Source organism: Bos indicus, chromosome 10 (genome assembly GCF_029378745.1).
Source record: "Bos indicus isolate NIAB-ARS_2022 breed Sahiwal x Tharparkar chromosome 10, NIAB-ARS_B.indTharparkar_mat_pri_1.0, whole genome shotgun sequence".
Classification (NCBI taxonomy): Eukaryota; Metazoa; Chordata; class Mammalia; order Artiodactyla; family Bovidae; genus Bos; species Bos indicus.
In genome coordinates, this window is record NC_091769.1 from 22,077,597 (window position 1) to 22,092,822 (window position 15,226).

General features: G+C 49.7%; 1 protein-coding gene across 2 annotated transcripts; it reads right to left on the minus strand.

The window, feature by feature from the left end:
• Window positions 1-1,455: 1,455 nt before the first annotated feature.
• On the minus strand, window positions 1,456-13,798 carry ABHD4 (abhydrolase domain containing 4, N-acyl phospholipase B). Of its 2 annotated transcripts, none has more exons than XM_019968386.2 (7): window positions 13,658-13,798; window positions 10,215-10,303; window positions 8,469-8,841; window positions 8,168-8,322; window positions 6,332-6,443; window positions 3,604-3,790; window positions 1,456-2,845 (listed from the first exon to the last, which is right to left on the minus strand). In XM_019968386.2, the coding sequence occupies exons 1-7, from the start codon at window positions 13,717-13,719 to the stop codon at window positions 2,756-2,758; spliced, it is 1,068 nt and encodes a 355-aa protein (XP_019823945.2). In that variant the 5' UTR covers window positions 13,720-13,798; the 3' UTR covers window positions 1,456-2,755. The 2 variants fall into 2 exon arrangements, with proteins under 2 accessions (XP_019823945.2, XP_019823946.1); XM_019968387.2 differs by having other exon boundaries at window positions 13,545-13,673.
• Between the last annotated feature and the right edge of the window lie 1,428 nt (window positions 13,799-15,226).

Sequence of the window (15,226 nt, forward strand, 5' to 3'; positions counted from 1 at the left end):
AGACCTGCCCCCACCCCCTTCACTGCCCTTCCTTCAGGCTCAGAGGTCATCACCTCTCCAGGTATGCCTTCCCAACCTCTCAGGGGCCACACTTTTCAGTTGCAGTTTTATACTGATTGATGTAATAATGTGATTAAACACGTTTCCATGTAGAATGTAATTTCCCATAAAGGCAGGGACCATGTTTCTTCATTATCATAGCCCTAGTGCTTAGCACACAGTAAGCACTAAATACCTGCCTTGGGAATTCTTTGGCAATCCAGTGGTTAGGACTCGGCACTCTCACTGTCAGGGTCCCAGGTTCAATCCCTGGTTGGGGCATTAAGATCTCACAAGGAGTGTGATGTGGCCAAAAAAAAAAAAAAAAGCAACCCCCCCTGTCCTGGCCTCCATATGGCAGGTGTTGGCAATCAAGCAATCTTCAGTCACAGAGAAGATGCAGGTCCTGGGATGGACCTGAGCTTTGTAATTATACCCAAATTACATTATGTAATAAAATCACATACAGATTACTAATTTGTCTATTCATTCATTCATAATGGCAAATGCAGTATTAAGTGCCATTTTGAGATGCTGAATTCTGTGCCTAGCTGGAGTCAGCCAGCACAGCAGGCACTGCTGGTAATGATTTGAACACGTTTGGACACTTGGCACACCTCACTTCTCTTGGCTCATTCAAAATAAACATTTACTGAACAAGAACTAGGTGCCAGACATGCCCCTTATTGCTTCAGCAGCTTGTGGTCTGGGGAGGAAAGACAGACATGAAACAAGTGACTACAAGTGTAAGTTTTACAAAGGGGCATTTGAGTAAGCCACGGAGACACCAGAAGGGATGCAGGTCTCGTCTGGGAGGGGGTCAGTGGCAGGCTTCCCTGCATAATGCATAAGGAATACTTGAACTGAGGTTGAGGATGAGTGGTTTCCCTGGTGGCTCAGATGGTAAAGAATCTGCCTGTAATGCTGGAGACCGGGGTTCTATCCCTGGGCCTGGAAGATCACCTGGAGAAGGGCATGGCAACCCACTCCAGTATTCTTGCCTGGAGAATCCCATGGATAGAGGAGCCTGGCAGGGTGCAGTCTATGAGGTTGGAATGAGCTGGACACCACTGAGTGGCTAACACCAGGTAGAGGCCAAGGTGAACTTCAGATGACAGGGCTATTTAATGGACAGCAGGGAGCACTCAGTTCAGCCTAATTCTCTTGTGAATTGGGGCTTGGCCCACCCACCCCTCATCTATCCTCTCAAGTGGTTGGCTGAGATGACCTGTGCTGACCTGGAGACTGGGCGGGGTCCAGAGGGCAGATGATGCACTAAATGGGAGGTGGGGGGGCTTGTGCATGGGTACCTCTCAGGGCCCCTCCTCTGACTCAGACATCACAGGAGAGGTTGTGAATTCAGCACCACCCCAGCACTCTTGTCAGAGCAATATTAAACATCATCACCATGAGCGATTTTGATTCATTTCTTTATTAATATAGAAAAGGAGCCCAAGGCAGCTGGACCAGTAGTACAAAGCACCAGGAGTTAATACTATTCTGGTGAAAGGGTTGGCTTTACAAAAGTGAAGAAGTAGGTGGGAGCTACCCTAGTTCTGGGGCCAGGCCCCGCCTACTGCCCAGAACCAGTCCCCGGGAGAGAGTGACAGGTAGGTCGGGGACAGATGAGCTGGAGACCAGAAGGACAGGCAGCAGGGATGGAGGGCCAGGCAATGAGAACCATCCTGTGGCTGATGAGGACAGGGAACTAACTGCTGGCTGGAGGCTCCCCACTGGATCCTGGGCAGAGGTTCACGTGAGCAGGCAAAAAACCCTGCAGATACTAGAGACAATGGGGATCCAGACACGGCTTGGGGTTGAAGGGCCTTCCCTTCTCTCCATCAGGGGTCACTGTTCTCAGTACTGTGTGGGTGGGGCTTCAGGGCCCAAGGCACAGAGGGAGGCCAGAGGCCTCCCAGTGGGAGAAAGAAGGGGCAGGGAAGGAAGCAGTTGAGTGTTCCGGGCTTAGGCAGCCAGGGCTGAGACACAGCAGGAAAACAGAATCCTTGTACAAAGAGGCTGGAATGTGCGGCCAGGTGGGCTTATCCTTGGCCAGGACCAGCCCCGTGACCTCCATGCCTGCCTCAAACCTTAGCAAACAGAGTCCGCCAGGAGCCCTGAGCTGTTTCTCCATGGACCAGCCATGCCCTGCCCTTTGCCTCCTCTGCTAATGAGAGCTTTGGATATGACCTCTTAGGTCACGAGAGCTCCAGGACCTGCTCTTGGTAGCTCCCCAACCAGCCCCTGAACAGAACTGGCATGGGCTGGGGGGCCAGGGGTGATGGAGGAGGAAGATGTCCTGCATGGAACCTCCCCCACCCCTGCAGACACACTCCAGACCTGGGCAGGCTGTTAAGAGCCTCTCCTTTGTGCAGGAGGAGCAGCTGCCCTCCCTTGGCACAGGGGGCGTGGCTTGGTGCAGTCCCCTCACAACCACCGCCTGGTGACGCCGGCATGGAGAGAATGGGGTGGCACTCTACAACCCTTTACGCTCTCCCAGGGTGGGGAGTGCAAGGCCTCTAGCAGCTTTTGCCTCCAGCCTTCAGTGTGGGGTCATAGTGCTCTTTGTTCTTCTGTGGTCCTGCCCTGGGGACAGCCCAAGACTCCACCTGGCTGGCACATGTTAGTCGGTGAGGAAAGGACAGAGGGGTAAGTAAGGAGACAGGAAGGTGAGAGCAACTCTCTGGCTTTCTCCACGTCCTCCAGGAAGAGCAGCTCAATCGACTGAGTCGCAGATCTCCTCCACCACCGCGTTGAAGATGTGCGGCTGGTCTGCGTACACGTGGTGCGAGGCACCCTCGATCTCCTATGGAGGGAGGACCCCGCCAGGGGCAGGATGGCCCTTTATTCTAGGCACTGGAAAGCAGCCACACCATTTCTTTCTCTTGTAAACCTGCTCGCCTGCTGCCATAAGCACTTATTTTTTCTAAGACAACTGTCCACCTTTCTCCCCATATCTTGCACTTCCCAGTGGCAACCAGTGAATCCCAATGTCTCATCCTTACTTCTCCTATGGTCCCTGATTGTATCTTTCCTTCCACACTAGTCCCACCATGCTCATGGCACCCATAGGTTCGATACCCAGGACCCGTGAGGCACCAGTCTAAGTAAGCACGAAGTGAAAATTCTTCAGCCCCTCTGTCCATGGACTTCTCCAGGCAAGAATACTGGAGTGGGTAGCCATAAGTAAGCACACTCCTTAGCAAATGAAGGTGGAGGCAGGAGAATGGTGGGAAGGCTTCTTGGCAGCCTCTATTGTACCCAGCTCTGATTTGGAGTGAGAATTACAGGGGAAGAGGGCAGCATGCTCCCTATGCCTGACTACTGGACAAGAACCTGCCTTTTAGCTTGACTGGCTACACAGAGGCAAGGAACCCTGAATTATGATATTACAGAGAGCCAACCCTTTCAAATTCATGACCCTATCTCAAACTTTCCACTCTTTCTCCCTGACTCTCCCGTCACCCTTCGCTACCTGGTCTCTTAGCTACACTGAGTCAAATCAACACGTGCTGCATGTTGCAAGATTTCCACCTCAGTCTGTCTCCCCTGGTGGCAACGTACCAAATCTCGGACGTAGGAATCCGGCCGCTGCAGCTTCACCTTTTTTCCCGTGCTGGTGTCTATCCAGGTGTTGGCCCCATAGATCATGGTGATGGGCACATCTTTTCGAATCAAGTGAATTCGCTCTAACATGGGGCGCCGGGCCCAGCCAAAGGACTCCATCATGGCTTTGAATGCCGTCTCCCCACTGGAAAAGCAAAACAGGGTGAGGCGATGAGTAAATGCCACAGCATAAAATGTCAATCTGAGGGTCCTCGGAGGCTGGGGCACATCTTTGGCCTCTTTTTGTTTACCTCCAAGCCCAGCACTAGGCTCAGTAAATATTAGGAAGATTACAAGACAGGACTGAATCTCCAGAGGGTCCGCACAGAGATGAGGTAGGAGGGACACACATGTGAAAACCCCTTGGCGCTGAGGAGTGCCATATTAACCTGTATTACATACAGGATAATATGTATTTAACAGCTATTGATGTGGCAGCCTGGGCGGAGGGTGGGCACATACGAACAAGACACACGCAGTGCCTGCCCTCCCGGAGTTCCCATTTTCCTCATCCTTCAGGCACTACATAATGAATTACAGGATTAACTTAACTTCAGATTTCCCAAGAATTATGAAAGGGTAGGGAGTTCTAGGAGAACACAGATTAGGGAGTTGGCTGGCTGGGGCTGGAGGAGAGGGTCGAAGGGCTCCTTGAAGTGGGCTCTGACGGGCAAGGCCTACAGAGGCACAGAGGGTTAACTGAGGAGCCTGGGGAATGAGACGTCAGGCTTGCGAGGACCCAGGGGGAGTTTGTGCTACCTGAGAAGCAAGGACGGCCAATCTAATCTACTTTGCTCCCTGGTCATTTCCTGAGGGAGAGCTTTCAGAGGCCGTGTCGGGAGGGGTCTGCAAGGCTGGAGGGGAAGCCAGCTGTCCGGACGGCTCTGTCACTGCTGTGGGAAGCAGGCAAGGTTGGGGAGACTGGCACCCAGCAGGCTTGGTCTGTTACAGGGTTATGTTCCCAGTCTCCTTAGCATCCCTGAGATGAAGGGGAGCCTGAGTTCTGCACAGGTCACCAGGAACAGAGTCCTTTTCTAAGACACTGCAGCACAGGGGAACAGTCATGGACTCTGGAGTCAGAGAGACATACCTTCAAATCCTGGTTCTACTTTCTTAGCAAGTTGTGGAACCAGAATACACCTTAGTTCTCTCATCTACAAACTGGAGAGAAATTATACCCACTTTTTGAGGTCATTATGGGGAAAATGAAAATATGTACAAAGCCCCTAAGTTTAGTGAAGCGAAATAAGTATCCCACCCCCCAAATAATTATTCTTTTGCTAAATTATGTTTTCCAAGGGAATGGTAACAGTTACCATGAACTCAAGATTACAACTCAAAAAGACTCAGGGGCTTATAAAATTGAGTGACGGTGTTTGGGGGAAGCGGCGGGTTATCACCAATATCATCTCTGCTTCTTCCAGGACCTAAGTGAGTTGTGTGACTACATACCTGTGGCTTAGATGGGAGGCCATTCATTATACTGAAGTAGGACTGAGACTGGGGAACACTCTGGGGAAGGACTAGGGGTGGGCCTGCAAGGCCTCAGGGGGTATGAGACTGGCACCGAGCCCAGTTGAGAGGGATCACGAGCAGAAAGCTGATTTGACTGTTGAACTGAGTTTCTAGACTGCTGTTTAAGCAGGGCCTTTCCATCAGTTGAGCTTCTGAGGAACGCTAGATGGACAGTTCCCACGCTGCCTGAAAGCAGTCTGAATTTGAGGTTAATGCTCAGACAGTGCTACTGGAATGCAAAGTCCCAGTTGCTTCACAGCTTCAGGCTGAACAGGCCTGAAATGAGGCAGGGCAGTGCTGCTGCTTCCAGTGATCTTGGCTCGCCTGCGATGCTTCCTAGCAGCTTGGGGTGAACTCCCCACAGAGGTGGTGCCTCATGGTATCAGCAGCTCACATGGCACTGCCCAAGGGAAGATTACCTCCCTTACTCCACCCTGGCTGGTGGCTGCCAAGACTGCGGATCACAGGGTACGGGCCAGGGGCCCACTGTCTGAGTTGTCACAAACATAAACTTGTTCAGATTCTGGGGACATCCTCAATTCTCCAAAAGACAGAAAAGGCATTCCTATCCCAACAGTAAATATTTCAAGGTGCACAAACATTATGTTTTAAAATATATAATCTTTCCATCAGCAATTCTATTTGTAGGACTATAGCCTAGAGGTACAGTCACACATGTGCCAAGGAAGATATACAAGGAGGTTCTCTGAAGCAATATCACATGATATCTCAGACAGAAAATAACAAGAAAATGAGGGAATTACAGGTCTGGGACAGGAGAGGACTTGCTTCCTTTCTTTTCTTTCTTTTCCTTTACAACAATACCATGTTCATAATACTTCTTCAGTTCAAAAAAAAAAAAAAAGATCTTTGCAAGTGTTTTCCAGACTCTTTGCCTGTCAGGCTAACTGCTTACCTCCAGGAAAGAGTAAGGGTCTTCCTCTATAGAGAGAGGTGGTATGTTTAATTAATCTATTATCTTCTCCATCCCTTTTTGCCTATCCCTGGGGAAGTCTCTGGAAATAAGCAAGCCTGCTAACGCCTATGTTTCCCTAACTGGATGAGAGCTCTGTGGAAGAAAAAAAATACAGCACAGACTGATCCTGGGATAGTTCTGGAGTTTTCGCTCCAAACCCATCGACGCTGAGCTGACTCCCAGAGCTGCCCTCACCTGGGATTCTGTGCATTGCAGTGGTAGATATACTCTGATATAGTATCATCATCAAAGAAGTCTGCAAACTTGCGCTTGAAGTCCGGTCGGAATCGCTGTACCAGGCCGGGCCCTGGGAGAGAACAGAACGTGGGGGAGCCAGTTTGAGTGGGGAGGAAAGACCCCTGTCATTGTTTTAACAACTTTAACCAAACGTTATTTCTCTTAAGGGTTTGTTTGCTTTGTACACTTAAGGTTATAGTCACAGAGCATGTTAAGTCTTTTGGGAAGCTCCAGGTAACCTCAAACGAGAGTCAGTTAGTTGCCAAAGAATTTGGACAGTCTAAGGTCACTGAGGAACTGGATTACTTGCAGCTCAATGAAATCCCAAGATCCTTTCCTCCAAGGATCACAAACCCCACAAGAGTCCATGGTTGAGACGCTTTGCTTTTATGGTCTGAGCTATGTTCTTTCTCCCTGAGACCACCTGTGGCCTTTTAATCTTCTGAGGGTAGTGGATGGAACCAAGAGCCCTCTCAGGTTCAGGCCTGTAACAGAATACAAGTGATGAGGCAAACCTAACACTGGCATCTCAGACTCGGGGCAGTTTTAGAGAAATCTGCTCCTTTCACCTTTCTTTAAATAGTCCATACACAAGCAGTAGGGCACTGGGAACACACTGTAAAAATTGGGCCTAGTCTCCTGGCCTCTCTCTCTCTTCCGGTCTGCTCTCTCTGTGTGCGGAGGGGTGAGAGGGAGGTGTGGCAGGATCCCCTGGGCACTCGCCCTCCTCCATGGCTGCCAGCCACCTGTCCCTACCATACTAGCTCTGATGTCTATGCGTGGCCCTGGCCAGAGGCAAGTCCAGAAATGGGGACAGTGATTAGAACAGGGCTCCTGCCTGGAGGATTAGGGAAGGTCTGCTGGAGTGCTCAGTGCTGGGCACCTAAGAAGACCAGTCCTCTGCCCGTTTAGTACCCTTGGCACCTGTGTCTCTTGTTTTCCTTCCTTTCTCCCCAGACTCCTACCTTTTGCTCATATGCTCGCTTTTCTCTTTTACCCAGAGCCATTCTGTTTCTCTTGAAGGGCCTAGAGAGACAACTCTTATTCAGCCACTAGCAGTTAACCCCTAATAATTGGCTGCTGAACATTACCGTGTATATATAAGCCATCAGTGCAAGATAGAGCGTCACCCACCTTTACCATAAAGGGAAGCTGCTTTTACTTCCTTAAAAGGCTCCTCTCCAGACAGGAAGGTGCCAGTAGTGTGAGGTCAGAAGGCTGGGGCCTACTAAATTTATGCACTCTGGCTGCCCTGCCTCCTTCCTCCCTTCACTCACAGGATTTGCTAACAGCTACTAAGTGGTGATGTGGTGTCTGACTAGGGCAGGGCATGGTGTAGAGGGGCTTGCCTGCCTCTGTAGGTGATGCTGGAGGCTCTGGTTCTGACCTCTCCTGGCAACAGATGCTGGGTGAGTTGCAGAGATGGGATCCATAGTGACCATGTTGAAACACCAACAGCTGCCACAAACCCACACATGTAGCATAAAAACTCAGTAGAGGAAGAGTCATCTCGAAACCCCTTTCTCTCTCTCTGGGGACACAGAGTAGAAGTTCTGCTCCATCTGTCTCTTGAATAGAAAAACTTTTTCCGGGCAGATGAAGGGGGGAAAAAAAACCTTCTGAAACTGCCGACCAAGACATTTGGTCCAGATTAACAGCTTTAAATAATAACGCTAGGCTTATTCCCACTTTTCATGAACAAAAGGGGATGGTGAGCGTCCAGACGCAGGGGGGCCTCTAGAATGGGACAGCTGTGGTTGGAGGAGACAGTTTCTCTATCTGCAGGCTACTCACCCCAGGGCCCAGCGACTCGAAGAACAGCCAGTGGATTGGAACGCCCTAGGACAGAGGCCACAGCCTTGACCCAGGTCGGGGGTGCACGGACCTGACTGGGGTCAGCTGGTCGGAGGGGAAAGCCCCACGGGTCCACCAGGATGAGGTGTTTAACTCTAAAGGAGGGAAAGGGAGAAGACAAGTTTTCTTTGCTTGAAGGTACCATAGCCCTAAGTTGCCCAGGAAGAGAACAACTGGAAATGAGTAATGGAAGATTCCCAGCAAGGCACTGTTATGATGCAGACAGGTGGCTCCTCCTTACCTGTCAGGGTACTTGATCGAGTAGGAAGTGGCCAGGAATCCTCCCAGACTGTGCCCCAGGAGGATCATACTGGGGATTCCCATGCTCTCCCGCCACGTCTCTATTGAGGTCACAAACTCGTCCTCGGCCCCCTCTGGATCCCTGGGGAACGTTGGCCTCGAGCTTCGCCCGAAGCCTAGCAGATCGAAGGTGTGCAATGTGCGGCGGGTGCTCAGTGAATCCATGTTGAGGATCCAGAGGCCCACGCCGCCCCCGAAGCCGTGCACCATCACCAGTGGGGTGCGGTCCCTGAGCTCAGGGCTCACTGTCACTGTCCAGATCTTGTTCTGGTTTGGGAGGGACACATATCGAGCCAGGAACTTGTTCTGGAGGCCTGGGGAGAGGGGGTCCAGGGCAGAGGATAAGACTGTGTGCTGACCGCATGATCTTTTTGCTTGGACCCTCACTTTTCAGCCCTCTCTCATCCCCAAACCCTTCCTGGCCTCTCTCACCTTTCCTTTTACAACTCTCTGATCATACAGCCTAAGAGTTCAACTCCAAGTACAATTTGTAGATGTCTAGTGTTAGTAGTCTTAATTGCTCAGTTGTGTCTGACTCTTTGCCACCTCACGAACTGTAGCCTGCCAGGCTCCTCTGTCATTGGATTCTCCAGGCAAAAATACTGGAGTGGATTGCCATACCCTTCTCCAGAGGATCCTCCTGATGCAGGGATCGAACCCAGGTCTCCTGCGTTGCAAGCAGATTCTCTACCATTTGAAGGGAAGATCCTTGTAGATATCCGTAGGCGTTAAGAGGGGCCATTGTATTCCTTGGGCTCCCTTTGGGTCCAGGGTAGAAGTGACCCCACAGAGCTCTGGCATTCATCACTCTTGTACCTGTATATGCCTGGGGCTTGACGGAGGGAGAGTGTGTCCTCACTGAGGGTATCTGGGAGGGTCAAGCCAGGTCCTTCTTAGGGAAAGATGAAGGTGGGCAGTGTTTGCTCTGCTGGCGTGAAGACAGTCGCACAACAGAGCTACCTGAGGTAAGTCACATGGATTTCAGACAAAGGCTTGAAAACTGACTGTTCTGTGGCTGTACTTACTCAGACCCATAAGAGAGAGAGTAGCCACGGCTAGGGCAATAGGTGCAGGGCAAGAAAGATCATATGAGAAATATGGGAAGATGGGGCCCAAGGGTCTTGTTTGAGCTGGTGGCTGCTGGTGCTCCTAGGGGGATGCCCTGACCCCACAGAACATTGCCTAGGAGAGCTGGCCAGTGGGAATCCCCAACTACTCTGGTAACTGGATGAAGGGGAAGGGTGGCTTATTGGGTAGAATACAAGGAACAGTATTATTAGAGAATATAGGATTGCTGGTCCTTGGCTAGGAAGGTGGTAAATCTAAGTGTTTGTCTGATGAGAAAGGGAGAAATGGAAAAAGAATAAGAGAAGGAAGAAGTGAATGTGTATTTGCACACATTGTGTGTTAATAGCTGGTACAGGGTTTGAGGTGAAGTTGTGGGATGTGGCAGAATGGTTTCTGCTGGAGAGTTTCTGTTCTGATGGACAGGGCAGGAGATGTTAAGGAACTGCTATCATAGAATGTGCATCCTCTGCCCAAATTGCCTCCCTCCAATCACGGACATCCCTTCCTTCCACATTGAGCATTGTCGACCAGGAATCAGTGGGCTCAGTGGGCCAGGCTCTGGGAAGACCCTGTATCCTGGGGCTCCTGAAGGAGGTGGCACAAGCCACCTTCTACTTACACTGGAGGATCCTGGCTTCTACATTCTTCAGTTGAGACATGGAAGTGGGGCGCCAAGTGGGCAGCCAGCTGCTCAGCCAGCCTTGAGGCCTGGGACAGGAACACACAGAAACATTCACTAGCAATATTGCAAACATTGATACCCCCAGTCTTGCTGGCAGTTACAAAAGAGTTATCAGGGTGCAGGGTGTTTCCCAGGCTCAGGAAACCTGCCCCTGTGGCAGTCAGCAATTCCATGGCTGCCTGATACACTGTTACTCTTCTCTGGTAAATGGTTATTAGCAACAACATACCCTTTGTTGCAACAGATACTCAGAATACTATGTGTACAGCACTTTACAGTTTATAAAGCTCTTTCACATTTTTTATCTCATTTGAGCTTTACAACTCCCCTTTGTTATTGGTTATTATAATGTTCAAGGAGGTTACAAGGAGGGGAAAAAAACCCAACTTTTAACTAATGTTTCAGTTTTCCTTTGCCATCCCTAGGACTGTATGTTCCTTTAGAGTAGGACAAATTCCCATGCCACTTGCCCTCCTGGCAGAGTACCAGGGTTGGTGTATGCCTGCTTCCCAGCCCCTGGGAGTCCAGAGCACTGTGTCAGTGGCCAGTGGGGCTCTCAGGCAATCAGTCCAGCCTTGAATGATGTGTTGGGATAGGCAGGGAGTAAGAGGAGGGAGACCTGGGTTCAAGCTCAGTTTTGATTCCCTGATAGGACACATGTTGCCTCTGGCCTTGTTTCCAGATTATAAAATGAGTAGAAATTTCGCCACCAATGGCTTGCAGTAAAACAGGTAAGATAACCTATCTTGTTTTCTACTTTACAGCCAGGGGACTTATTGCAGGGTACAGGTTGAACGTACCAGTATTAGAGTAATGTTTTAAAAACCCTAGAGTTACGTCATAGTAATGTCATTTATGAGCAGAGTGGTGTTGGCCTGATAAATAATCTGTCTTTGAGCATCCAGATATGAAAGGAATCTCATAAGGTGCCCGGGATAAAACAGATGCTCAATGAATCGCTTTTGTTATTCCTCTTCCATCCCATATTTTTCTTTTCTTGAACTCTGCCTGGCTGAAGTGGATTTCAGGATGGACATTACCAGCTATAGGAAGGGCCTGTATACATCAGAATAGTCAAGCAGGGGCATTCTGTGAAGGAGTGAGGGCAACTACTACTAATCCCCTCTCGCTACACACTGGGCTGCATCATTTGAACTGCAGAATTTTAGATTAGGCTACTTCCGTAGAAATCTAGTCCAGCCTCTTAATTTAACAGATGAGCAAAGTGATGCCCCAAGAGGCCATACATCTAGTTAAAGAAAAAGAAGCAGAACCAGGACCTGGATCTCAAATCCAGGTTTCAGGTATTCCCTGGTGGTCCAGTGGTTAGGACTCTGTGCTTTCACTGCTGAGAAACAAGGCCAAAAAAAATAAAGTCAAATCCAGGTTTCTCCTTGTGTTTCCTCTGGACATTCCAGCCTCAGCTTTTTAAGGCCACACATGGATACTCAATATACAACTAGTTTTACACTTGCCTGCTTTCTGAAAGAACATGTGACCTAAAGCCAAAGGTCAGAGTTCTAATCCTGGCATCACTACTCACCAGCAATGTGTCCTTAGCACATTATTTAGCCTTTCTCTGTCAGAGTTTCCTCATCTTTAAAAGGGAGGTAATAATAGTATCTACTTCATAGAGTTGTCATAAAGATCAAATAAATTAAAGCACAGAATAATGCCTACCATAATACACACTTTCAGTAGATGTTCTTTCCCCTGGCCAAATCATAAACTATCCATATTCTGTGCTTTTCAAGTAGCAAATCTCAGTTACTCAAATCTTAAGAGGTTTGAATTGCTGGAGCTACAGCTGAAACTGGTCCATCAATGGCTTTGGCCAGATGAGAACTGTTGGTCTCAATTCTATGAAGACTCAGAACCCTTCAAATGATCCACTGGAATTCCTTACAGGCTTGAAGTGTGGGCACCAAGACCATAGAATGTTGCTGGTCTTAGGAGACAAACTTTCTCTCCATCCTACAGAGACTGTGACAAGTCAGAACATGTCATCTGGACCCCACATGGCCTCGTATCTGCCCAAAGCAGCATTCAGGAGAGATGCTGTCCCAAGGAACAACAGCATCATGGGCTGCTCTGCAGAGATCTTCAGATACCCCGCCTCTCTTCTTCACTGAAAATGTTACCAGTAAAGTGCTGGAAGTAGCACCTGGCACACTATTGCTCAGTACCCCTGGGGAGATGTGGAAGCCTGCGGTGGGAAACTGAGGCAAGAAGCAAAGTGGTCCCTTAGCCACAAGCTTAGCCTGACTAGGGTGGTCTCATCTCTCTAGGATCTTTACCCTGATGGTGGGTGAGCCGGAAGAGCTTCTGTGCTGTAAGAACCCTGTTCTAGACCTCTGTGATATTGGGGTCTAACTTCTTTGGACACTGGATTCTTCATTTGTAGAAAGAAACTGCACTGACTGAATATCAACTCTAATATTCTGTGTTTAACCTAAGTCATTGTAGGTATTGTAAATTTCCTCTTGAAAGCATCATTTTGGAAAGTACCACTCTCCTTGGCAATTCCTTCAAGCCTGGGAAGCTATTACTGTCATAACGTTATTAGTTTTGCAAGCAGCTCCAAAATGGGGGGAACACGGGATTCAGGAAAGGCCCAGTTCTGGTATAACCCGGGCTTGGGTGGAAGCTGAGTCATTCTCCTAGCAACTTTTCCTTGTTCCTATCAGACGGTGAACTGCTTGCCACACCACCTACAGGTGGCATCCCAAACTTGATGTCATTGAGATCGCGGTAACAAAATCCAAAAGCTCTAATTCTGAAACCATAGCATTAAGGAGATTGTTAATGATGATTAAAAACTATCAACTAGGATTGCTGGCGACTAAGCGTCTCGCCGGGCGAAAGCTAAAGGAACTTGCAAGCCTATTAACCCAGACCAATCCCAGCCCAGAGGAGCCCTCTCTCCGCTTTCCAAGCCTTCGCGTAGCGGGGCTAAGCGATGCTCTTCCCACACCTCCGACTCGCGTCGGGGAGCAAACGCAGACTAGCCGCAGACCTGGCTGCTACCCCCGCACCCGCGTCCACACACGCTTGCTTTGAGGGATCTGAGACATCATCACTAAATCTAATCCCAGGGCGCAGGCTTTAGAGGGGAGCGAGGAATAATCGCCGAGACTAAAGTGGAAAGTAAGAATCGCTGGGCTGCAGGCAAGCGTTATCTTCCATCACTCCCTAGGCTCCGCGGCCGCAACTCCTGGGCAAAAGCAAGCAAGCAAACGCAGCCCCCAGCCCTCCCCGGAAGCCGACCTGAAAAGGAAAGGCGGGAAGATGTCTAAAACTGTTCCTCAGCCACAGACAGTCCCAGGTTCACGGCCCCGAGAGAGAGAAGGAGAGAGAGAAAAGAGACAAGGTTAACTCACTGCTGCTCCAGATCATCGGCCATAGTAAACAAGCCCTGCCGGGTCGAGCTGAGCCAGCCCATCCCTCCACCTGACGCCAGCACCAGCTGACCGAGAAAAGCGTCGGATAACAAAGTGGGGCGTGGCCAGCGCCGCGGCCGGGGAGGCGGGGTCGCAGGACTCAGGCTGGGCCGGCTGGGACACGTGAGCTGTCTCTGAACCCCTCCTAAGCTAGGACCGCAGTCCGGCCACACATTTGGGGACAGTGAGGGAGGTAAGTAGTACTGAAACTACGAGTTCCTCCGTCAAACCTCCATTCTCTGATAATTAAAAGGTAACAGAATTACCCCTGCACGCTCCCACAATCTTCCCTATTACAGACCCCAGTCCTCCCAGGTCCTCTCCTTAGCGTTCCTTCTAAGCAGATGCTTAAGATGTTTGTGTACACAGTACCAACGGTGGAACGCTCCTACGAAGGGCCTGGGGGCTTGTGGCCCAAATAGACTGCTAGATTTTGTAAATAAAACCAGGACGCCTAGTTAAGGTTGAATTTCAGATAAACACCAACTACTTTTTTAGAGTAAGTCTGTCCTGTGCAATATTTGGGACATAACTGAGCATCCTGTATTTTATCTGGCCACCCCAAACTTAAGCCACGCCTGCCAAGATGAACATTCCTCAGCCCCGGGGATGTCTTTGGCCCCAGCCTGGTTCTCAGGAACAAGGTGGCTCAACCCCAGGTCTCCATCAGTTTGGACGATCCCTGCCTCCCCTCCCCCCAGGAAGGAAGCTGAAGAACTAACCTGTAAACCTGGGTCGGTTTTAAGCAGCTGGAATGGGGGTTGGGGGATGTGGTGAGGGGGAGAGAGGTCCTGATTGGTTTGCTCAGCAGAGGAGCCAAATCTTAAGGCTGGCTGGCTCCAGAACTTGCTTGAACTGGATAACAAGGCCTGATGTCCCTGAAGCGGGCATCCTCTTGATAAGGATAAAACCAGACTAGAGTAGTGGAGGGTGGGAGAATACTGATGGTAGGGTTTGTCAAGGTGGGTTTTTTTGGTTTGTTTTTTTTTTAGGCTTTCTGCTGGACTCAGAAGAGTCTGAGATTTCTTCTTTCATGTAACACAGTGTTAAATTGACCTTATTATCATTATAAGGGCAGGAAGTTCAAGAGAATGGGTATTTAATACACTACTGATACTATGTATGAAATAGGTTAACAAAGGTCCGTCTAGTCAAGGCTATGGTTTTTCCTGTGGTCATGTATGGATGTGAGAGTTGGACTGTGAAGAAGGCTGAGCGCCGAAGAATTGCTGCTTTTGAACTGTGGTGTTGGAGAAGACTCTTGAGGGTCCCTCGGACTGCAAGGAGATCCAACCAGTCCATTCTGAAGGAGATCAGCCCTGGGATTTCTTTGGAAGGAATGATGCTAAAGCTGAAACTCCAGTACTTTGGCCACCTCATGCAAAGAGTTGACTCACTGGAAAAGACTCCGATGCTGGGACGGATTGGGGGCAGGAGGAGAAGGGGACGACAGAGGATGAGATGGCTGGATGGCATCACTGACTTGATGGACGTGAGTCTCAGTGAACT